The sequence below is a fragment of the Lobosporangium transversale genome (assembly GCF_002105155.1).
Source record: "Lobosporangium transversale strain NRRL 3116 chromosome Unknown BCR41scaffold_22, whole genome shotgun sequence".
Taxonomy (NCBI): Eukaryota; Fungi; Mortierellomycota; class Mortierellomycetes; order Mortierellales; family Mortierellaceae; genus Lobosporangium; species Lobosporangium transversale.
Genome location: NW_019029000.1, coordinates 639,493 through 663,405, shown reverse-complemented (window position 1 = coordinate 663,405; position 23,913 = coordinate 639,493). Strand labels below are relative to the sequence as shown.

Sequence of the window (23,913 nt, the reverse complement as noted above, 5' to 3'; positions counted from 1 at the left end):
ACTTTAGCCATAGCAGTCTCAGAAGACATTAATGGACTCCGCATTCAATGTGCATTTTCAATTCAGATTGGGGATGCTCCCCTTAGATCGGAGCTGACGACAGTAGAGATTTACGAAAAGGAAGTTAGACATTTGGACCATGTGCAGATGCTAGCAACGGAAGGTGGAACACTTTTAGACATCAGCCCACAAACTAATTCATACGAACTAGTGGTTTTGTACCTAAGCAAAATGGTCAACCATGTCCATACAGCTGATATCGAGTGGAATCGCAAAGAAACCGAACGGACTGAGGGCGAAGATAATCAGGAGACAGCACATCAAGACCTAGCGCCTGCATACGGATCCTTCTTTGATGAAAACGTTAGATTCAACTATACGGAGTCTGGGCTAGCAGAGATTGTAGAGCGACGGAAGCAATTAGGTGGAAAGCTTTTTTATGATCGGCTTCTTGAATTCGTGGAACTGGAAAGTACGACGACATAATCTCTTCATGTGCTACTTTTTGATTGTTTTTTTTTTTTTTTTTTTTTTTTTTTGACTTTGTAGTCTATGTTTAATACTTATTGAAATGAGCTTATGACGCTTATTTTAACCTAGCCGGCGTGCTCTATCCTCCAAGGAATCACGCTCAACAACGTAATCTGTGGACCAATATCTATTTCAGTGGCGATCTCAACTCTGACAACCGGAACTGCTTAGCTTATTATCTTTTGAAGAATCAACATGGCGAAGCAAGTGAACAATTCTTGAAAGAGTACAGGATCCCTCCTAAATTTGTTGATCTTATGAACGGGTTCTGGTCGCTTGATAACTTTGAGTTCAAGGTACAAAAAACCCTTCTTGTGTGGCATCAGTTTGCCCGCCTAGATAATAACTCATCGAACTATTGGTTTTTATATCAATGTAGAATGCTGTTTTTTATCTTTCTCGGCCAGGATTGACAGTAGACTGGATCGAGGATGTGGTCGAGGCTATCAGTCTACATGGATCTCCTCAGTTGGCAAGGCAATTTCTTGTCGCAGCCAATCTTAATTTGACTTCAGAACGGTTTATCGACCTCAAAATGAAGATTTTGCTGGATACTGATTTCACAGAGGCTTTTTATTTCCAGCGATCAGTAACCCGTTTGAATCCCGAAGAGGATGCAAGTGATGACGCGCACATGGTTCTAGATGTCTCTGCAGAAAAAGATGGATATTTGTTTGTACAGCTGCTTGATTATACTTTCCTTAGTAAGTGCTTTATTTTTTTTTATTTTTTTTTATTTTTTTTATTTTTATTTTTATTTTTATTTTTATTTTTATTTTTATTTTTATTTTTATTTTTATTTTTATTTTTATTTTTATTTTTATTTTTATTTTTATTTTTATTTTTATTTTTATTTTTATTTTTATTTTTTTTTTGGCTTAAAATGTGTGCTGATCATGGCAAAATAATGGAATGGAATGCTATATGATATCATTGGTGAATAACCTAATATATTATTACTTGTAAAACGCAGATAAACCAAACAGGAAAGCAATTCAGTCACTGTCGTTATTGACGATGAATGAGAGGGAAGAACAGATATTTATCCGATATTGCGATACACATCCAGGCCTCACTCGGGAAGTTGCTCAAGAATTTTTGATCATGTATTATGTCAGTCACTCACGGTATATGGAAGCCATTCGGATGCATCGCAAATTACTTGCAGTGGAACTTGAGAAGGAAGGCATGGCGCAGCTCCATCACGCAGCGATGGAACGAAATAACGTTAATGGTGTATCGAAACAAGAGCTGAGCAAGAGTCAGAAGCGACAGGTGCTTATCAATAATCTAATGAAGATCCTCCCTGAGACACAAAAAGTTCTTTTAGACTTGGAGACCGAGCGGCAAGATGCCAAAGTGGATACAGATGGCACAAAAGTTGCAGTAAAATCTCTGATGAAGGACTTAAATGGATCACTAACTAGTCTCACGGGTATGGATTTGAATTGGGTAACAGGATCATCGGACCAAACAGTTGCTCTTAATGGAGATGAAGACAAGGGCAAGCAGAGCGGCAAGAAGGAAGACAAAGTACTTTACGCTCCAGCTAAATTGTTGGGAGACTGTACCAAAACTATCGATAACCGCATAAGCAGAGCTGAGGTGATGGAGGTGGATTCTGATGAAGATCTGTAAAAAGGAAAAATAATAATAATAAAAATAATACGAAAAATGATACGCGATAATGCTTCGGAGATTAGATTAAGCCCAAGATGCAGCTTATTATTTTATTTTGCTAATTCATCTTTTTTATTTACACGAGAATTGTTCAATGCGAAAATGAGGAATAAAAGAGCTATAGTGGACAATAGTAGGCATATGCAAGCCTTGGCTGCTTCTTTTTTTTTTTTTTTTTTTTTTTAAGGAGCAACAAGGCGGCAACCATTATGATCGGGCAGGCCACCAATAATGATGAGGATAATATCGATAATGTACCAGATACCAAATCCTCCAGCTAGAACAATCATTGCAGTTCAAAAGAAGAGAAAATCAGGTTTGTTTTTAGTAACTGTAATTGAAAAAAAAAAAAAAAAAAAAAAAAAGGCTGTGATTTCCAGAATCGTCCCGCGCGGAGTATTTTTTTTTTTTCAGTATGCGGAAGTGAAAAGTGGACACATGCTTGAAAAAAAAAAAAAAAAAAAAAAAAAAAAAAGGCAGTAATGCAAAAATCATGAGATGTGTTCACTCCTGAGTTCTGCCCTTTTGATGGTTTTACAGAGAATGAAACTCACCAGTAATAAACTTGAGCAAAGATGAGATGATGTAGCCAAGGTAAAAGCGATCAACACTAGCATTTTTTTTTATAAAGAAAAGAACATGGCGGTTAGCTTCAATCGTTCCTGTTTTCTTCCTTTCCTTTCCTTTCCTTTCTTTTTCTTTTTTTTTTTCTTACGCAAGATATCCAAGGAAGACAGATAGTAGGATGGCAATAGGGTATGACCTGTCGGATTCACAGCGGGGTGGGCGACTGAAGAGGTTGTCATTGTTGTTGACGCTCTTTGCAAGGTCATTCACTGGATACTGCAGATCGTGACCGCCATGATGTTCCTTTGACTTGTGATAGAAATGCAGTGCAAGAACGGTTGAGATGGCAGCGATAGCAGCCAAGAGCCATAAAGCAAAGTAACGCTTGCGATGAGTGGTAACATGGACAAACGTACGGCCATAGAACGTGTCATTTGCTTCGGTGTTGACGTTACTCTGAGGTCTGTTGTTCAACAACGCTTGAGATTCCTCGTCTTGGTGGGGTTGTGATGCAGCAGCACTGGTGGCGCCATAGTTATTAGTTGCCATTATAGAAACCGGAGGAAAAGAGGATTTAAGAAAAAAGGTAAAAAGGTAAGATAGTGGTATCGGTATTGAGGGAACGAAGAAAAGAGGAAGGAAAAGAGGAAGAAAAAAGATCAATAAAAAAAAAAAAAATGCAAAATATTCTTGCGTGTCCCTTGCGTGGATTTTTTCCATGGGTAAATCATGCCTTCTTTTTGAGCTGACAATCGCACAATGGAACAACCACCATTCTGCTTTTTTTCTCACGCTCTCAGATAGAGCTTTACCCTTCTTTTATTTACTGCTTTACCCTCACCACTCTTCCCATTTCATTACTCACCCCCGGACTTGATGTTTAATATTGTCATAGTTATAGCCTCGCTCTGACACAAGAGTTTAATCCATCAAAGATAGTTGGCGAAAGTAGGCGCGTTGAGCGCCAAAAACAACTATCCCAATCCCTTACACCAGAGCCTTCAGCCGAAACACATCATCAACTATCACTATATGAATAGACCATTAAGTTGTTCGATATCGATTCCCTTTCTCTAGGCTCGTCCTTTGAATATCCTTAGATACTCAAGTTACGTAGTGGTATTTTTTAATTATAACTTTTAATGAGGTGACGTAGTAGGCTTTTTGCTAAATCCATCCCTTTCTGCCAGTTGATACTTCCGAATCACCATCGCCATTTAATCCTCTTCCATCGCTCATTACCCATTTTATTTATGTCAGGATAGCTCTCCTGCAGACTCCATTCAGGCCCTTCTCGTGTTTCTGTAGTCCATCTCTTGTCCCAGGTAACCTTTTTACTTTTTTTTAAAAAAAAAAAAAAAAAAAAAAAAAACGCGTAAATTCAAATTAGCCTACTTCATTTCTAACTGTCTTCCTTCTCTCTGAGATAGATAATATTAGCCGTCCTTTCCACAATGGTATTTATAAATATCACGAACATGCTAGCTATTTCGATTAGTTCATTAGCTTATAATTAATTATTTTTCTTAATGCAAGTTATAGGTCCTCACTACTGATACCTTAGTTGCCTCGAGTAACGATGAGGATGCAACTGAAGAGGTCCTTGAGCCAGGCTTCGAATTCTACGATCATGATGAAGCTACCGACGTTGATACGGATCCTGAAGAGCACGACTGTGATGATGGTGAAGACTATTCTTCGGATGTGTCAGATTCCGAGCCAGAAATAGTGTGGGGGCCAGTTGAACCATCCGGTGAAGACAACACCTCCGGGAATGACCTCGCAACAGAATCTCTTAAGAAAACTTTCGTTGAGGCGCCATCTGAAAATAACGTAGAAGAAATAGAGGATATATCGAGGTTGAGTCAAGATAAGGAGGCTCGTGCAGTCAGTCTGGCTTCCACAATTGTGTCTGCGCAGCTACAAGAATACTCTTGGATTGAGTCGATGGTCCCAGAGGCTAAGATTAGGGATATTGTTGATGGCCTCAGGATTAAGAAACAGGACTACGATTATTTGCCGCACGTATTCTATGTGGTCAAAAGAGACTTTGAACTGTGGAAGGACCGAGATGGCAGCGATCACTTTTTTATTTGGAATAAAGGCAACTCTGAGATAAATGGTAGAAATGAAGACAATGAAGACTCTGAAGTCACCAACGACAATGATAGCAAAGGCAAACTGCGTTCATTTCAACTTTATTTCTGCCACTGTGCAGGCGCCCCACGCAAAAAAAAGATTACTGACCAAGATCAACTACTTGAGAGGCCAGCCAAGAAAACCCGCAATGTTTATAAACCGACCAAGAAAGTAGGCTGTAAAGCCAGACTAATTGTTCATGACGTAAAACCCAATATGGAAGAGTTCGCAAGTAGAGGAGAAAGGAACCAGCTGCGTGTGATATATTACTACAAGCACACTGGGCATACTCTTGCCAGTCTCGAGGACCTTCAACATCTCAGAGTGACAGAAGAAACAAAATCGCGAATTCGAAACCTTGTCCGTTTAGGTCTCTGTACAAGAAAGATTCTGACAAGGATAAACCTGTCTGGCAGCCAGGCATTCTCGCGACACCAAAGAGGGTCTTTGCAGCGTGGCCATGTCCTGAAGTATGAGGATGTGTACAATATTTATTATAAATATTCAACTGGGCAGAGTCAGCTTGAAAAGAATGACTTAGTCTCGATGAGGCTCTGGATGGACAAACTAAAGGACAAGGGCTTCACTGTATTCAGGCTCGACTACCACATCGTAATAGACGGGGTAAATCATGCAAGATTTGCATATGGGTTTATGTCGCCGTTCCAGAAATCAGTTTATGGATCCAATTTTAAACACATTGGGCTAGATTCAACGCATGGAACAAAACGCTCTAAACACGAGCTTTACACCATAATTGTGCGGAACCCACAAAGTCTGAGTGCTATCCCAGTTGCCTTCTTGCTTACGAACGATCATAGCCATGTACCGTTGGGAAAATGGTTGAAACATATCAGAGAAAACATTGGCTCTCCTGAATACATCACCACTGATGATGCTCGAGCAGAATACAAAGCAATCCGATTGGCGTTTGGAGACTCAGTCACAGTTCATTTATGTCTATGGCATGTTATGAAAGCTTGGGGCGCCAAGCTTCGAAATGTTATCTGTGCAACGCAAGACAAGGCAGCTAAGGAGTTGAGGGAGGAAGCGATGGGAGAGCTCCGTAGAATTTTGTTTGATCCAAACCGTACGCGAGCTGAGACTCTTATTTCAGAATTCGAGTTGAAATGGCAGGATCATAATGAGGGCAAAGTCTGGAATTATTTTAGAGAACGCTACCTCAGTGAAGACCGAAGGAGAAGGTGGATGAAATGTTATCGTATGGGAAAGTTTTATGCCGGGATGGATACTAACAATTACGTCGAGTCCTGGCACAACCACCTTAAGTCGCACTTCTTACGAGGTTATACAAACTGCAGGGGAGATAGATTGGTTTATATCTTAACTCATGATGTAGATGAGTTTTACCAAATGATGGCAAGGCAGACTGTGCGACGCTATGGGCAACATTTAAAAGGCGAGAGAGATGACTTTCACCAAAGAAAATTTCTAGATGGTCTAGAAGACCTTCCACAGCGCATTGTTCACGAGCAGCAAGTGGGAGACCGAACCGTTTACTGTGTGCGCTCGTTCTCCGTATCTGGCGGATATTATTTCGTGGTTGCCACGAATGAAACTATCTCAAGATGTAACTGTCAGTACTTTATGTATTCTCAGCGCCCATGCAGACATATGTATCTTTTGCATCAAGTTCATAAGGATAACCCAGACCCACCACTCCGCATCATACATGATGTCCTTGAGAGGGTCCCTGATAGACATGCTATGATCCAGAGTTTTCAAGATGGCCTGGAAGGGAATGTTAACCCCAGCATGAGTGATGCTCTGTTGGAGGTAGAGGATGCTGAAGCAGAGGAGGTTGCTGAGGCGGAGAGGATTGCTGATGCGGTTACTGAATCTTTGGTGATACTCAAAAAGAGTCTCCATGATTCAGATAGCATTGTGAGAAGTTCCGACGCAGCAAGGGAATTAAGTGATATAGTTGAACGGTTTTGTTCTTTACAAAGAACGATAAATACATCTGGGAACCAAAAACGGCAGCGCCAATAAAAAAAAATATTTACATGTATATATTTGATCAAAAAACTATTCAATCCAATTCAATCAAAGAGAGCACAATTGAAATAGCCAATCAGAAATCAGGATTTCTTTTTTTTTATTTTTATACAGAATGATGAAAAAAGAAATCCATTTTCTGTTGATATAGAGTATCTACAAGACTGAAAACCATATATTTTGTAGGTAAGATCCATTGGTACGATTTAAAAAAAAGTTGAAAAGAATCGGTTAAGTCTTCAGTAAGATACCTCCATTCAAAGAACTTGTACATTGAAAATAATCAAGATTACGTACATCTTCTTTCGTTCAAAAGTAATATTACTCTGTCAGTAATGGCGATACACATTGCAAAATATAGATTCTGGTACCCAAAAGCTATATCTATAAGTCATGTATATGCACTTCAAGGAACTAGCAATGCGGTTGTCAAGAATATGCCCATTGAACTCTCTAAATAGAGTAATTTCTGGAATTTATAGTCTCTCCTCCATCTTTAAACAGTAAGGATGGTTATTTTTGTAAACTAAGTCGCTGTAAAAATACCACAATTGGATTCAGCATTGACATGTCCTTTAAATCTGAGAATATGGTGAAGTTTGAAGGTTTTATCATAGAGCTCTGCTTTTTTTACTAATTTCAACGAAACATTTTTTAAACAAGTGTCTACCAAGCTACACTTGGTTTCCAAAGTCGGTTTTTATGTCACTACGGATACTCAATTTCTTCAGAAACTTCAATTACTACCCTAGATCGCTTTATATTAGTGTCTTTTGACATTATCCAAAGTTTGGTTTGGATTGAGGTTCATTTAAATGACTTTTATATATGAGAACTGGTTTTCCCATATGACTTAGAGACAGGTTAGAGTGAACTTCCATATATAATTTGGCCCACATGACCCACATGACCCACACGACTTGTATGGAAATAACTTTTATTTTTTGTTTAAGGGTGTCGCATATTTGGCTAACTTGAGTATCTAAGGGGACTTCTCTCAGGCTGGGGACCAAACTTGACATTTTGGCTGGAGGTCTCTTTTTTTAAATTTGAAAAAGTTTCCAAGTCGAAAACACGTCGCAGGAAAGGCTCTTTTTTTCTGCCATTCTCGCCGCAGAAAATGTCTTTTTTTTTTTCAAAGTCCAGACTAGGATATTGATTTGATTGAGAACGAACGAGGAATGAGAAAAAAGAATGGTATATTTCGCGTAAAAAGAGTCATCATGCTCTAATTAATCAATTAATTACCTTTAATTAAGATAGTGTGCTTAATAAGGTCAGAGAGATGGAAACGAGAATTGTGGAGTAGATCAAATGTTAGAATAATAAAATGTTAGAATAATAGATGGCATTGCAGATGATGGAAACAAGAGATGATTGGTAAAAATGAGGCTAGTGATTTGGGTGTGTGTGTAGGACCGATTAAAAAGCGCCATCCGTTTGTCAAAAGGGCAAGTGGATAGTGATGGCTTCGTTCATAAAGGATGAACGATTGTAAAGGATACTCAATAGATATGGTATTTTCATTACAAGACAAAATTCCTTTCACTTGATTGACATTCGACTCTTTTCTTCATGCTCGAGCCTCGGCGGTCCTCCTGCATATGCGGTATTGATGCGAGTTTTTATGACACATTGTCCCGCATGTTTTAAATATCTAGGTGTTGCCTTAACATTCTGATCGTTGTTGATAACGAGCTCCTAAACTTTAAGCTTGACGTGTATGTCGCCTGGGACCATGGAACGGAGGAATGTGATATTGTCACTTTTCTCCGAGGTTTGATCGGTTTCTCTTCAAGCATGATCCAGTAAACATTATCAATCATCTCCTTGAATGATGCTTGCTTGATCGGATGCTCCTCTGATGTGACTTGGAATGGCTTGTCGGGCCTCAACACAAAACTTATGGGTGGAAAGATAGGAATAGACAATAGAAACAACTTGCCACTTGCTTGAGAAAATTCCGATGATGCAGCTGCGGCAATTCGCTTGGTGTGCTCACTTCTCCTTGCTCAGGTTTATTGAATAGCGATATTTTAATTTATCTATTAGTGCTATATTACAAAACTGTGTCTGTGTCATTGTCATAAACAATGGCGAGTAAAAAGAAGTAAAAGAAGCGATCGCTACTTTTTCCTTGGTCCCTTATCCCTGCTTGACCTATTGGGCTTGTCGTCCTCCGCTTACACTTTTTCTTTTATTTGATCCGCTGGGTTTGCTCAGCTCTTCCTTATTTTCCATAGCTGTAGCTTTATCGACAATTCACTTGATGTCCTCCTTGCCTGTGGTTCTTTGGGCTTGCTTCCTTCTCCCTCATCCTCCACAACTCGAGTCAATTCTGACTTCTTGAAGGACTCCCTTGCACTTTCAAGGAAGTTCAACAAGCTAATATTGAGTACGTCGTTTCTATTCGTTTGTCTTTGATGGTAGGAACTTCTTTGACTTTAGCTAGCGAATAATCACCCTGTTCGTGATAAGACAACATGATAAGGCAGCGTGATAAGTAAGGCCTAAACAACAGCAACAAGGATATGCCATTCGAGCAAAAGCCGAGAGAAGACGGTGATGAGAGGTGTTCTTTGATGCAATTATGGCAAGTTGTATTGTAAGCATCCTTAATTCTTGACCTTATCGCCGATTTTGACTGTACGGAATCAGGATAATATTTACCCTCCGATTCTAGTACAAAGACGATATCTGGTCCAGATGGGTTCTCTTTTGGAAACAAAAAAGAGCGAGATTAACTTGGATTCATGTATTGAGTCTTTGTTACAGTGAGTATCCAAGAATTCGTTCATTGTTATAATTCTGGAAGATTGAAATTAAACAAAGCGGGACTGAAATACTCAAAATGTGTGCCCTTTGTGCCAGACGTAGGGGCGTCTAGCAACACACTATTAACCAATTTAACCAATCCAGGGTCATCCACTTCAAACAAGTTAATTGCTGCTATAAATGCTATTGGCTCAACAATAATTGTAAACTCCTTCTTCCTTTGATTAACGACAATTCAAGCAAACGAAACCTCGACCGGAACAGGTTCATTGTACTCCAATATCAAGTCTTTACTATATAGTAATCTATTCATTCTTTACGGCTCGACCGAAGGTTTTCCTGATGTCGACACTGGTTTTAATTCCTGCATCCCCTTTGTTAATACGCTTCAGAATTCTAGATTACTCATGGCATAGGTTACCAGATTCTTTATATCCTGGATCAGTGAGCGACCACACTAGGCCCTTGATTTCTTGCTTCCAAAGGCCTGCATCGGCACGTCCAATGAGGTTTTCTATTATAGTGATCATTGGACGGAGACGACCACAGGACCAAGCATATAGCATCTCGATTGCTTGATCATTATAATGGCCTCTCCGCTTTGATGCAGAGCTTGAGTAACTTTATTTCTCCAAATATCGCACGAGTGTCTTGAAGTATGTCCGGACTTTTGCTTGATTATCCCATCTAGGAAACGATACTGCACTCTTGAACCTCAAGTCATCGAGAACTTCTCGATATTCCTTGAAGCTTTGCCAGTTCTCTTAACCCAAGCAGGATCATAAATACAAAAGCCTATCCCGCAAGGAACTATGCAAATTCGTGGTAAATCCTCTGATAAGCCCTCCAATCCATGAAAGAATGCTGATAATATTGGTCGCTTAGTGTCGTTGTTGTTAATACACTGGTATTTAGCCTCCCCTCCAAATATCCTGCGCCTCGTTCAAAACAACCAAAAACATAGAGTTGCTTTGATGCCACTCCGAAAGGACCCTGATTAGATTGTCGAACCAATCTTGCAGGAGCTTGTCAAGGCAATTAAAGCCAACTCCACCAAGTAATTCTGCTACTTTTGTGAAGAGCGCTAGGAATAAATCTGTCCTGGATGGAACCGAGTTTCCTCAATGAACTTCTCCAAGGACCTGTGGACACACTTGCAATAGCATCCATTGGCTAGGCGTCATTCTACCTTCGGACAAGTAAAAAGGGTAAATTGATGAGCATCAAATATAAAACATAAAGGCATTTTTGCTTACGTTCTTCAAGGGGTATACGAAAACCAAACTGCGATTAACCGCCTATGAACGCAAGGCACAGAACTTTTGGTGAGACTATAAACAAGCGTGGATATCCCAGACATCAAGGACCTTTTCCTCCTAATCTTTCATCCGTCTGGCATGAATTGATGTGAGAGGGGATGATTCTGGCGAGATTGATGCCCTCAACAGCATGTAGCATTAATATACCGAGAACTATTAATATACTGACGACACAATCCAATATTGTATCACATTTTACCGGTCAATCGCGTGGCAGCCTTGGCCACATTCTTGATGTTTTTTTATTCCATGTCCCTGGACGCCTAGAGATTCAAGACGCGCCGCCTTCACATACTGACACTGAATTGGCCGAACATACAACTAATATGATCTCATTGGTCACAGGTTGCCATCCCGTGCACGCACCATGGGGCTAAAACGACATTTATGTCTTTAGAGTGGAGCTGTCATCCTAGCTCCCGGTAAAGGTTTTGGCGCCCTGGATGATGATAATTGATAGGTCTTTCGCAAGTGGCAAGCATCCAGATGACAAAGCATACGAGAAAGGATAATTTCCTATGCCAGCTGTCCTGGTGATAATAATATGATTTTGGGTCTCATCATCAGACTCTCACTGGGTTCTCCACAGGATTCTTCATCTCTATCCGTTTTTACAAAACTCTTTGATAATAGTATCACAAAATCCTGCCTTTTCTTGCACACAAGATCGCATAATGATCACAGCTTTATAAAGTTCTAAATGCCCCAGTAGAAGGGAGGACGGATTAAACCGCTCTATTTATTCGTCTAGAAGGTAAGTGGATAATGATGGCTTCATTCATAAAGAATGAACCATTGTAAAAATTTCTCAAGGAACGGGTATAATGCTTTTTTTAAAAAAGACAAAATTTCATCCACTTGATTGGTATTCGATTTAATTCTTCAGATTCGTACCGGCTGATCCTCCTGAATATGCAGCTTCGGTGTCGATTTTTATGACACACTGTCTTACATGTTTTACGCATTTATATGGATCCTTGACGACCGTATTTCTGGTGGTAAGAAAGTTCTGAACTTTAAAGTCGTCATATACGTCTCCTGGCACCACAAAATAGAGGAAAATATCATCACTTCCCTTCGACTTTGATTGGTCTCCCTTCGACTTTGAGCGGTCTCCCTTCGACTTTGATCGGTCCCCCTTCGACTTTGATTGGTCTCCCTTCAAGCAGGGTCCAGTAATACAATCAATTATCTCCTTGAATGATGCTTGCTTGATCGGATGCTCCTCTGATACTGTGACCTGAAATAGCTTGTTGGGTCCCAATGCAAAATCAATGCACGGAAATTTAGAATGTTCTGGTACAAACAACTTGCCAGCTGCTTGAGTGAGCCCTGATAATTCCTCTGAAGTCCGGATAAACACCTCTTCTGGATTTGCTGGAAAATCAAGAAATCCTGTTTCGCCTGACTGGAGATCCCTAAAGGGAAATCTAATATCACCACGTCGAAATAAGTGATGAGCATAGATTTCAAACAGTGGGCCTTTATCTATATCCTCTCCGCCTATGACAAGTTTCGCCAACACATCGACCCAAGTGTTATCTTTTATTTTGTCCATAATCTGTGATTCGACCCAACGAGATGCCCACACCAGGTAGAAGTCGAGATGGTCAGAAGTGGGCACTCTATGGAGTAAACGACTAAATCCACTCGCATCTTTTCCTCGTGCAAAGAGGCTTAGAAGATCTGCTGGTTTCTCGAGTGTTCTAATGGCATCATTGACGCGGAATAACGCAGCTTCTTTAGCACGCTCAGTATGTTTTTGATTTTTGGATAGTATATCGGCTGGACACTGTAGAACCTGTCTTGGCACTCCCCCCAACTGGTAAAAAAGCTCCTCCAAAAATGCTTCACTCACTACATGAAAAAACTTTACATTGGCTCTACATTCCTTAAGTTCATCCAGACTCCAGAGTGACATGTGATAGTAGCTATTTGGTGTATTTTCCTTGGTGAGTTCATCGTAATGCCCATAGAGAGTTCTTGGCGATGCTGAAAATATCGTCCTGGCTTTACCTGGTTGAGGATTTTTACCACTATCAACTAAATACCACGTTTCACGTAGGTCAAGGAAATCTTCGAACATCGTTATATTCCCTTTACGTTGGCAAGTTGTTCCTCCATAAACATAACATTTGGTATACTGCTTCTCTTGGAAAATAATAATCGGTGGATTTTCCTCATCGTGTTCGGCAAGGAGGCGGATGGCAAAATAGACCAAAAAGGCTGACTTCCCAATTCCAGGCGTTCCAGTGACAAAGAGTCGGTTCAAACGAGGTACTTCATGAGGGGTACTTAATCCGGATGTAATATGGTCATAAAGCTCTTTATATTCATCTCTGATATAAAGATGCCTTGTTTTAGCAATAGGGAAGATACAACCCTCAGGGGCAGTCAATATTTTGGAACCCTTGATACCACCAGAATTTCGGAGCTCGCAAGCCACGCTAATAATGCTGTAGTAAATACTATCTCTTGATAGCTCCTTCCCCATGTACGAAAGCAGCTTGACCCTCTCTTTCGAGTTTAGACGCGAGATGGCAGGGCTACCATTCACTATCCCTTTCGTTACAAGCCCTGCTTCTGTAATCGCATCCATAAGAGCATCTCTATTTATACTTGGACGATCTTTTTTAGAGGAGTGATCAAAGTCAATATTTTTGATTTATTGCACTGCACATCACTCTGAATTGATCAATAACCAGGTTCTCAGCCAAAAGCACTCACCAGAATCTCCATCTTGTTTTCTTTTCTGAGCTAAGTATCAAAAGCGAATAATGAGAAAGAACGTTGAGTTATCAAGACACAAACCAAATGGTGATATCATGCACATGGCCGTTTAAGATATAAACCAAGCTTCATCAGCTGAAATATCAACAATCAGTCCATCAAGAGCCAAAGATATACCTCGCTGTGGTGGCTTGACAAAAACATGGATAGTGTTCTCTGGAAGTTCAGAATTAAATATCACCCCAAGCTTCATTGACGCGGGTGCGAGAGCCTCTTTTGACTCGATTTCTGACTCGACGACGGTCTTGTCTTCGTCAGGGATGGAGACCTTGTAGAGGATGAGCTTATCTGCGGCAACATGATCAAGTTCTGGCTTCTTTGCTACCTTGATGGCTTGCTTGAGCATCCCGACCGATTTATCGCAGAAAATCTCTACTGGGAACGACGTTGCTTCTCCCTCGACAACACAGTTCAGCTGCAGCAGTGGGATGGCGCGCTTTTTTCGTTGTGGGTGCTGGTTTACTCTTTTTCGTTTATTGAGTGTGGAGGCATCCTCAGGCTTATTTGCAGTCATTTTTATTTGTGCTTGGCTCTCTGTGGAATCATTTGCAGCCATGTTTTTTTGTGTTGAGCTCCTTGTGGTGGCCATTGAAAATTAAGATGAGTGGGACTGAGTGTGGTTGAAATGCAGGGAGAATGATGGTTAAATAGGCGAAGGTATATTCTATACTCTTTCACACTCGTGGTCGCTGTATGAAAACAAAAATGAAAAATGTGTAAGGCAAAAAAAAAAAAGGAAAGGAAAGGAAAGGAAAGGGAAGGCAATAGATGAAGGCTTGGAATAAATAAAAGAGCAAAATTGATGGGAGCAAAACTGGGGTGAAATATGAAAAAAGTGAAAAAAAAAGGGCAAAGGAAGAGGGAGAGAGAGTGCAAAAATGAAGTGAAGCAAAGGAAAGGAGCGACAATTGCAATTGATAAATTTGATCCTTTATTTTAAGGTTAGGAGATGTGTGAGAAAATATTTTTTTCAAATAGCCACGTGCCATTTTCTGGGTCATTGTGACGTGACAATCTTTAGTGCGCAAAGTAGAGGGTCAAGCTTATAAGAATTTTGTTAAGTAAACCTTGGCTCGGACCGAGATCTGAGCCTGAAGAGAAAGGGTGTGATGTTTCGATTTCCAGCACGTGCTGGAAGAAAACAAGCACAAACCTAATGCCCAAACAGCGCGAACCTGTTCTGAAACAGCATGAACCTGTTCTGAAACAGCATGAACCTGTTCTGAAACAGCACAAACCTTTTCTAAAACAGCGCGAACCTGTTCTGAAAACAGCACAAACCTATTGCACAAACAGCGCTAACCTGAAGAAAAGCACACAGGCTTAAAAAAATCCACAATCATCTGCGTGCATAACAGGCTTCTTCTCTTTTCGCACTACCATTGCCATTGCCATTCTCATTCAATTCTCAGAGAACCTTCTGCATCATCCCTAAAGACACGCTTAATACCACGAACAGTTGACAGATTAACTTTATTTGTCTGATCTTGTCTCGCAAAGCGGCCATGTACTTTAATAATTCAGTAAATGCTCGGCATCTCTGCCTCTGCTTTCTCTTTATTACTAATGTTGACTATATATAGTCAAAGCCAACTTCTACTTCCATAGCTAGGCTTCTATATCTCTATATCTCAAAGATCTTAAAGACCAATAATCATCGTCTGTGACGCCAAGTAACACTGATACGATTGTACTAGATTCTTCTCTTGCAACAGCCTTCGCAAAGAGACAAAGGGAACAATCTTTAAATATGTTGAGCCCATTTACTCAATCCACAAAAAACAGTTTGTTCCCCTCGTGGAGGAGAGAACCCTCAATATGCGATAAAACTTTTTGTGTCCATATTCTTGTTTTGTTTAATAAAGTTTTTTCAGTTCTCATTCATTCTCTTCATGCTCCCACTTTCCATTCCTCTTCCTGAATCAGTCTGCCTGACCTTGAAACGCAATTCCTTTTTTTTATTCAACGATGAATGATAAGAGTGAAAATTTCTTGTTCGACAAAGAGCATGGCGAAGAGTATGGCGAAGAGTATGGCGAAGAGTAGGACGAAGAGTATGGCGAAGAAAATAACGACGACTTTGATGAATATCACTCATTCAACCAGGAAGTCAATGAAAATCTAGACGAAGACCCTACTTTCAACGAGAATAGGTGCGAATTCGAGAGTGACGATGACTACAGCGGGTTTTCTGGAAAGCGATCGCCTGTGAAAAATATTTAACAGTAGTTATCGGAAGCTAAGATAAGTGAAAATAAGATGTGGGTCCACACACCACATCCATGGGGTATTTATTCATTTTCTGGTAGAGAGACTCGTACCAAGTAACTACATATCTATCTAGAAGCGACATGGGATTATTCAGGAACCATGTCGGTGTTTTGTCGCGTCTCTAGTGACGCGTTATTATTATTATACTTTTCTTAGCGTATTAATTTTAGGAATTCCTCTAGTGTGTTCCTAGTGTGTTTTTAGTATTTTTCTTAATCTTATAGCTGGGCCGTTATTATCTTGTATAATGAAATATACAACAACTTTCTCTTTTATTGAGGAATAAAGCATAACATTCCAGGCACCAAGCGGGTTGAGAAAGGACGCGAAGGATGATCGCGATTGCTCAGTTCTTTATTTTATGTAAGCGCATATAAAAAAATTTTTTTTTTTTTTTTTTTTTTTTTTTAGGTTGTCGCCCAAGCATCGACATTCTTCTTTCTTTTTTTTTTTTTTTTTTTTTTTTTTTTAAAAAAAAAAAAAAAAACATGGATGATTATAGATCACTGATTGGTGGAATGGTAATGGCGCGTTTGGACACGTTTTCAATTTGGCGTTGTTGATTGGTGTAAATGATCAATAAAGATCAGATCATGCGGAAGAAAATTTGTAATGTCAGGAACGAATCAGGATGAAGGTAGTAGAGACAATGAGAATAGCAATGGCGGCTTCTTAATGAGGTTCTTTTTGTTTCTCATTTCTCCATTCCTCAACTTCGTTTACATTCAGATTCTCTTCATCGCACAACCAAGCTATCAAATATTATTATCGTGTTCGTTACATTGCTTACATTATGTCTGCCTCCAACAACACTGCTTCCTCTTCCACCAACAAGGTTGCTGGCAAAAAACGCGCTCGTGATGAATTGGAGAGTGATAAGAGCGCAAGTCGCCAGACTTCACCTTCTACTGATGGTCCACCCGCTGACCCAGTGTTTTCTTATGTACCATGGGAGCATCCTACCAGGGATGGGCGCAGGATCAAGAAGCTCTTTTTGGAGAGTGAACACTGCAATTTCAGGGCGCGGACAGAGAGTCCACTCTATCAGGATGGGGACGAAGTACGACCTCGCAAGTATCTTTACCTGGAGGGAGGACAAAAACTTGACTTATACAGTAGACCTATAAGCCGTGACAATTTTGACGTATTCTGGGTACATGAGCCATCGTTGTTCAAGCAACTGAGACGTCGTAACCTGATGTTGGTCAAGGAGGCGGACTGGCAACGGTTAGAAGCGTCAGCTAAGTCCTCACAACGTGCACAGGTTGCCGTCACTACAGTAGCAACGGAGACTGAAGTTGTGACAGAAACGTCAAGCAGTTATCAAGAGTCAACGTTGGGGATGTCAGAACGACAACTCCGAAAGGTTCTCATTGAATTAGAGTCAGTTGATGTAGACTCGCCTCGTAGCAAAGCTTTTGCAAGAAAAAGCAGCACTGTTGTTAGATGTGTATAGAACCTTTAAACCAGTTGCGGAATAAAGTGTTGTTTTCAAAATACATTTGTTGTTGGTTTTTTTTTTTTTTTTTTTGATGCATGCCAAAATCTCATTCATTCATTGGTTCATTTGTTCTGAACATCACGCCATTTGAAATGACTAATGGCAATTGAAGAAAAGGATGTGAATGGATGCTTGTGGGCATAAATTGATTGCCATTTCGTTTTCATTCCTTCATTCTTCATTTCGCCATTCTCATACTTTCAACTAAACTTCAAGACACTCATATTCCTGTGAACAACTCCATTATACACATATTCAGAATGTCTTCCAAGAATGTTCCTCAAAGTTCACCTTCAAGTTCACCTGTTGAACTTCACTTTTCATTCACTAGTGGGGAGAATAGTTTTGAGCACGATGATAGAGATCCTGCCTTCAGACAAGCCGACCGTCATGCACTTTGGAGAGAGAGAGGGGGTCCTCGTTATCGTGATCGCTCTCCGTCTCTAGAGATTGGTGGGTCTATTGTGACCGAGTCATCCACAGGGACTTCGCTTGGTGTGCGGAAGCGCGGTGAGGAGGATGCTGGAGAATCTGAACGTGCGCAGCATCATCAGCGCCGTAAAGTATTGGAGGAAGTAGACACGATGGTCTTGGACATCGTAGCTCTTTACAAGATGGTGCGTGAGTGCAAAAGTCAAGGTAGTGTTCTAGGGGGATCTAAGGGTGCAATAAAGGTATCTTTATTCAGGGGGAACTATGCTACAGAACTAGATAGAAAAGTAGACCTATTTATACTAGTTAATGTCCTGTTGCAAGGAATGCTCTAGAAATATGGGCGAAATACTATGTTGCACAAAATTATTATAGTGATTTCGCTTGCAGTGAGCAAGGAGAGATAATTGCAAATCTGACCAAGCAGGTGGAGGATTTGCAGAAGCAAGTAGGGCGGTCAAGGAGATACAATCTGCGTCCTACTTCAAGTAGAAATAGCAACCGTAAAGAGAAGAAATAAAGCTTTGCGATTGTTGATTTGTATGATTGTTAAATTTTTTTTTTTTTTTTTTTTTTTTATGGTTATTGCTATTACTCTTATTGTGATTGTTACTGTTATGGATACTGAGGTGGGTATAAATAAGGCGGTCGTGATATATCTAACGACGCATGCGTCGACGTTTAGGTCGAGAGGTTTTTCTGACAGATGTATGGTCATCAGACGTTGGCGACACATTCTGCACCGAGTCAACAGGTTCTGATAGGGAATTATGAGGTCGTTTGGGGCTAGCATTAACAATCTTAGAGGCGTGATGATTGGCCCAATATTCAGTTATACATTGTCGTTCAATGAAGTGTTCTTCAGGTTCCCATGTATTGAGATCATGTGGATAATTTTTCCATTTGACGAGGTATTCATACTCATGAGGGGACGAGGCATTTTGCCGATGATCAATTATAGTTTCCACTTCATATGTGTCCGTGTCTTCAAAGTCATCAAGTACGAGTTTCAATTGAGATGGAGCATAATGTCTGGCCAGAATTGCACCTGTGCCATCCTTGAGTATATAGGAACCATGAGAACTCTTGTTCACAACAGTGTAGGGTCCTTCATAACGTGGGGTAAGTTTATTACCACGGATTGGATCGAGAGTCATGACTTTAGCTCCGTCAGGGAACTCATTCAAAAGTACCGTAGCATTAAATCGCTCTATCATTTTCTGCTGAGTTCGTTTAGACTTGCGTCGAATTGCAGGGAAGACTATTTCTGTCATGTATTTGAGCCTTTCAAGTAACTCTTCTTGACTCATAGGTTTCCCATCTTCATCAGTATAGTTGCTGAAGCCATTGGCTTTGCGCGCAAAAAATAGAGAGAAAGGAGAGGAGTTGTGGAGGCTGACTATACGAGTATTAGCACTTAGTTGGACAAACGGAACATGATTATCCCATTGTTTGTTGTCGTGTCTTATTTGTTTTCTAATCATTTGGCATGCAGTTTTAACATGATTTTCAGCTACACCATTGCCTCGGGGATGGTAAGGAGTAATTAGTCTGTGATCAATAAACATTCGCGAGGTAATGATGCGTAGTAGCTCATTGACAAACTCTTTGCCGTTATCGGACTGAATGATCCGAGGAAAACCGATGTCTGTAAATCGCTTAAACAGCGCCGTAGCAACCGTAAGAGCAGATTTATCAGATAGTGCATCAAGTAATACAAAGCGGGCACAAACGTCAACGATAATCAACAGGTAAGAGTTGTTCTTCTCAGATGTTGTGAAAGGGCCAGCTATATCAATAGCAACATGTTCTCCTGGTAATTGGGCATGAATGGCTTTCAGTGGGTGGTAACCCTTTTTCGCAATATTCATACGTTGGCATGATTGACATCGTTTGATAAAATCAGTACAGTCTTTTGCTAGATGTGGCCATGTTTTGCCATCAGAATGGATAGATTTAACCATAGCATTAGTGCCGATGTGGCCCATCGCATGAGCGCGGTACATGACATCTCGCCGTTTTTCTTCGGGTACGATGTTTCGTGGATTGTCAGAAACTTGAATAGCATGGATGTATGCTAACATAGGTTCATTATGCACATCTAGTGCTTGTTGTCTTAGAGTCATGCGTGCTGGGAATAGACGTGATAAAGCATCAGGTAGAACATTGAGTACTCCTGGTCGATAATGCACCGTAAATGAATATCGTAATATTACGTCCTGCCAATTAGTCATCATGGCATTCATATCAGGTTGAGAATGAATAAACATTAATGCACGATGATCTGTGTACAGATCGAAATGTCTACCCCATAAATAGTAGTGGAATTTGTTAAGAGCAAAGACAATGGCCAGGAGCTCTTTCTTTGTTGCGCTGTATTTTCGTTCGCTTTGATGTAGTGATCGTGCCATGAATGAGATATAATTTATATCCTTCGGATGATTTATGCCTCGGGGTAATTGATACAGTACAGCACCAATCCCAACATCAGATGCATCCGTCGCGACGTAGAACGGGTGATTAAAATTGGGGAAGGATAATACTGGTGCATGAGTAAGCAAGGACTTTAAGGCATTAAAAGATTGTAACTGGTCTTCATTCAATGTGAAAGTGTCTGTTCGACATCTCAGAGCATCCAAGGGTGCAGCAACTTCACTAATGAGTGGTATATATTCGCGGAAAAAGTTGAATGTGCCTAAGTACGATTGAATTTGCTTAGCAGTAGTTGGAGGCTCCCAATCATCGATATTTGCGAATTTAGAGGGGTCAACACTTTTACCATGCAGGCCTATTATGAAGCCGAGCAATGAAATTTGCGTACTGTAGAAATTACATTTACCACTGTTGATGATTAACTTAGCATCGTTGAGACGGATAATCACAGTGTGTACATGTTCGGCATGTTCCTCTCTGTTCTTTGAAAAAATAACGATATCGTCAATGAAGTTGTAGACGAAAGGAAGATCACCAAGAATGCGAGACATTCCTCGCTGAAATAGACTGGACAATGGTTTCAAGCCAAAAGGTGCCTTCTTAAACATGTATTGTTTACCCTGATGCATAAACGCTGTTAAGGGTTGATCTGCTTCATTAATTGGCATGCGATGATACGCTTGTGAGAGATCAATAGTTGTAAATATGGCATGACCAGCGAGACGAATAATAATATCATTTATAAGAGGTAATGGATAGTTATCATCTGGTAGATGTCTGTTTAAGGGTCGAGGGTCAAGACATACTCGCCATAACGTTTTATTGTCATTTTGGTCTTTCTTTGCTGTGAGTGTAAGAGTATTATTGTGCACATTGCCTACAGGGGCAAGTGTGATAACGTCATCTATCAACCATTTTTCTATGGCTTCATTGAGGATGGACATTTGTTTTTCAGCAAAAGGACGTGATCGCCTATAGAGGACTGTACCCTCTGGGATTGGTAAAAATACTTTCATTTCCGGTACGGGGCATGAGCTCTGTTTAGGTATCCGGGCATTGTCGACTAGTGGACGTGAGATCTTTTTCATAAACACTTTTTTCTCAATGATAAATGTTTTGGTATGCTCTTCTTCTGGTATAGAACCAGGGATGAGGGAGGGACGTTTATCTTCCTCAGGTTCGGGTAACTGGATAGCATCTTGCCCTGGATTGTGGCAGTCCGAGAGTCCAAATCCAAGCTGATACAGTGTATTCCTCCTAGTCACACACTTTTTTAGGGAAAATAATAGGCCACGAGGGAAATGTATGTTCTCACTCTCCATGAAAGCTAGACAAGGAAACTCATCGTAATGTTATTCGTTTGCCAATTCTCTACAAAGTTTTTATCGGTATGACTTTTTCTTTCCAAGTTCATAAAGAAAAAAGATGGACTATTTTACTATGTGAGGGAAAATTGCACCAAAAAATCTTAAATTATGATTGGCTAAAACTTTAATTGAGATGACATCATAACGATGTTAAGGGTAGTCTATTCTGTCCTCAAATCCCAATTGGCTAGAATGCGCCTATGAGATTTATATTTTTTCACTTGCAGCTCGGCAACGTGGCCAGACATATTATTCCTTTTTGCGTTCATGTATCGGAAACTCCTCCTTGCATACTTTCGAATACTAAGTATAGTTACAGAAGCCAATGCCTTTGGTATTGTTTCTTGCAGACCTTTGAAAGTATAATCACAGTTTGCTCTAGTATAGCGCTTGCTTGCACCCCAGAACATCTCGATGAAGTTCAGTTCGCAGTGGTACTTTGGATAGAAAATGATTTGCTGCTCATGTTTGCCTGCAATCTCCTCTAGAAGTGATCGCTGTGCCATAAAATCCTATTGTAGCTCCAAAATGCGTGTACAACAACATGAGCTTTGATTATTAGAGTAATCACGAACCTTGCAGCTCGCACATATCATCTTAAGATCCTTTCTCCGAAGTTTCCTTTCTATAAGAACCCGTCTAATCCCTTTTGGCTTTCCTCGCAATTCTTTTATATAGTAGTCTTCAGAGTAGTTCATGGAGTATGTTTCGCCTGTAAGAAGAGTGAATGGACTGAAATCTAGTCCCATTAGCACTCTGTAAACAATGTGACTGCGGTCAGACCAAAATGCTCAAAAATAAGGTTTATTGTTGCTACTAAGTAAAACGCACTATAAAATAAATCCATCCCTATGATAAAGGGGTATGATCGATTGATCACTTCTAACGTTGCCGATACGATTCGACTGCCATATGCGAGTTCTATATTTTCTACCACACCTATACGGGGAATAGTCAGGCTCTCATCGGCTAGAGTGATAACGCCTGCAACAGGAGAGATTCCTTTGTTATGTTTAAGGATAATATCTTTTCGGATACACGTAACGCTCGCGCCTGTGTCAACCAAAGCTTCATATTTTTCCCCTTCGAAGTTAACAAAAACTATGATTCTTTTGTCAGCCCTCTCTTGATTGAGATGGAGTTTGGCTAAGATATGGACATCATCGTTAGGGATAACATTCGAAGAAGATAAAGATGAAACTCTTATATGAGAAGGTGAGTGTATAAATTGAGATTCGAGAGTAGCAGTGACGCATTGATCATGCCATGACAATATTGTGGGGTTGATTAACTCCATAGAGATTCTAGGCTGGGTGCCAAAGATCATCAATGGTGGTTTCATGAGAGAAGGGTTTTGATATGTTTGAGCATAAAATGATAAATTTAATAGATTTTTGGGATGTATTGAAATCTCTTTTTTATTCTTTTCTAGCGAATGAGCTTCGTTTAAGTCATCGAGGACTTGAGGTGGACTTGTTGAAACCTGTGTATTAACAGTAGAATTCGACAGAGTGTTATTAAGAACTGTTTGCTTATGCAGTGACATATTATAATTAGATTTAGGACGATTCTTACCAGACCTATTATTGTTTCTGGTACATTCGGATGCCAGATGGCCTCGTGCATTGCATTTTGCACATTGTTTGTGTCCATCCGTATTGTGGGAGGAATTTTTGCCGCATTGCTGGCAATCATAGAGGGGTTTTGACTTAGCCTCCTCATTGTAGGCTTTGCCCTTAGAGTGTTGTGGCTGGTCATTAATAGTTATATAAATTAATTATAACTATTTTATTTTTACTTTGTATCTACTAATCGGGACATTCTGTCGATCCACAGTTAAAAGAACCTTTGTGCAAAGCCTTAAGCTATCGGTGAGTCCACCTCACCTAGAAAGCACCACAGCCAGGCCTGTAGGCTAAGTTATAAAAGCCAAAGAACTTCTTCCTCAATAAAGTCTTCAGTTTTCCCCATACGTCTTGTTCTTGCTATTATCTTTTCCCCTTTTCACAACAAGCATTTGCCGTCCAGGAACTCAGTTTGTGAGCTAACCTATAAAGCTCCCATCTTTCTCTTTCGGCATCCTATGACG

The 23,913-nt window shown here is 40.2% G+C and overlaps 4 protein-coding genes across 4 annotated transcripts; 2 read left to right on the top strand and 2 right to left on the bottom strand.

Annotated features, from left to right (window-relative positions):
• The first annotated feature begins 569 nt into the window (after window positions 1-569).
• On the top strand, window positions 570-2,488 carry BCR41DRAFT_92058 (hypothetical protein). The gene is made up of 3 exons (XM_022031083.1): window positions 570-827; window positions 911-1,235; window positions 1,505-2,488. Exons 1-3 carry the CDS (start codon window positions 789-791, stop codon window positions 2,167-2,169), a joined length of 1,029 nt encoding a protein of 342 aa, XP_021880722.1. The 5' UTR covers window positions 570-788; the 3' UTR covers window positions 2,170-2,488.
• Window positions 2,394-3,428, bottom strand: BCR41DRAFT_422817 (hypothetical protein; the record flags this gene model as incomplete). The annotated part of the gene is made up of 3 exons (XM_022030207.1): window positions 2,927-3,428; window positions 2,766-2,821; window positions 2,394-2,488 (listed from the first exon to the last, which is right to left on the bottom strand). Exons 1-3 carry the CDS (start codon window positions 3,325-3,327, stop codon window positions 2,394-2,396), a joined length of 552 nt encoding a protein of 183 aa, XP_021880721.1. The 5' UTR covers window positions 3,328-3,428.
• A 4,588-nt stretch (window positions 3,429-8,016) lies between these two features.
• Window positions 8,017-10,924, bottom strand: BCR41DRAFT_387143 (hypothetical protein). Its single transcript, XM_022027866.1, has 7 exons — window positions 10,782-10,924; window positions 10,356-10,474; window positions 10,133-10,310; window positions 9,336-9,651; window positions 8,703-8,943; window positions 8,185-8,613; window positions 8,017-8,083 (listed from the first exon to the last, which is right to left on the bottom strand). Exons 1-6 carry the CDS (start codon window positions 10,879-10,881, stop codon window positions 8,482-8,484), a joined length of 1,086 nt encoding a protein of 361 aa, XP_021880720.1. The 5' UTR covers window positions 10,882-10,924; the 3' UTR covers window positions 8,017-8,083; window positions 8,185-8,481.
• Window positions 10,925-16,884: 5,960 nt separating this feature from the next.
• Window positions 16,885-17,547, top strand: BCR41DRAFT_397100 (hypothetical protein; the record flags this gene model as incomplete). Its single annotated transcript, XM_022028864.1, has 1 exon — window positions 16,885-17,547. One exon carries the CDS (start codon window positions 16,885-16,887, stop codon window positions 17,545-17,547), a length of 663 nt encoding a protein of 220 aa, XP_021880719.1.
• Between the last annotated feature and the right edge of the window lie 6,366 nt (window positions 17,548-23,913).

What these genes read in the sequence shown, in the direction of transcription:
- BCR41DRAFT_387143 (XM_022027866.1), bottom strand. Translation starts at nt 10,881, where the DNA reads ATGGATGCTATTGCAAGTGTGTCCACAGGTCCTTGGAGAAGTTCATTG. An exon ending in GGACATACTTCAAGACACTC is followed by an intron (nt 10,311 to 10,355) that starts GTGCGATATTTG and finishes TCTGCATCAAAG; the next exon opens with CGGAGAGGCCATTATAATGA. An exon ending in GACAAACGAATAGAAACGAC is followed by an intron (nt 8,944 to 9,335) that starts GTACTCAATATT and finishes AACCTGAGCAAG; the next exon opens with GAGAAGTGAGCACACCAAGC.
- BCR41DRAFT_92058 (XM_022031083.1), top strand. Translation starts at nt 789, where the DNA reads ATGAACGGGTTCTGGTCGCTTGATAACTTTGAGTTCAAG. An exon ending in TTGATAACTTTGAGTTCAAG is followed by an intron (nt 828 to 910) that starts GTACAAAAAACC and finishes ATATCAATGTAG; the next exon opens with AATGCTGTTTTTTATCTTTC. An exon ending in GCTTGATTATACTTTCCTTA is followed by an intron (nt 1,236 to 1,504) that starts GTAAGTGCTTTA and finishes TGTAAAACGCAG; the next exon opens with ATAAACCAAACAGGAAAGCA.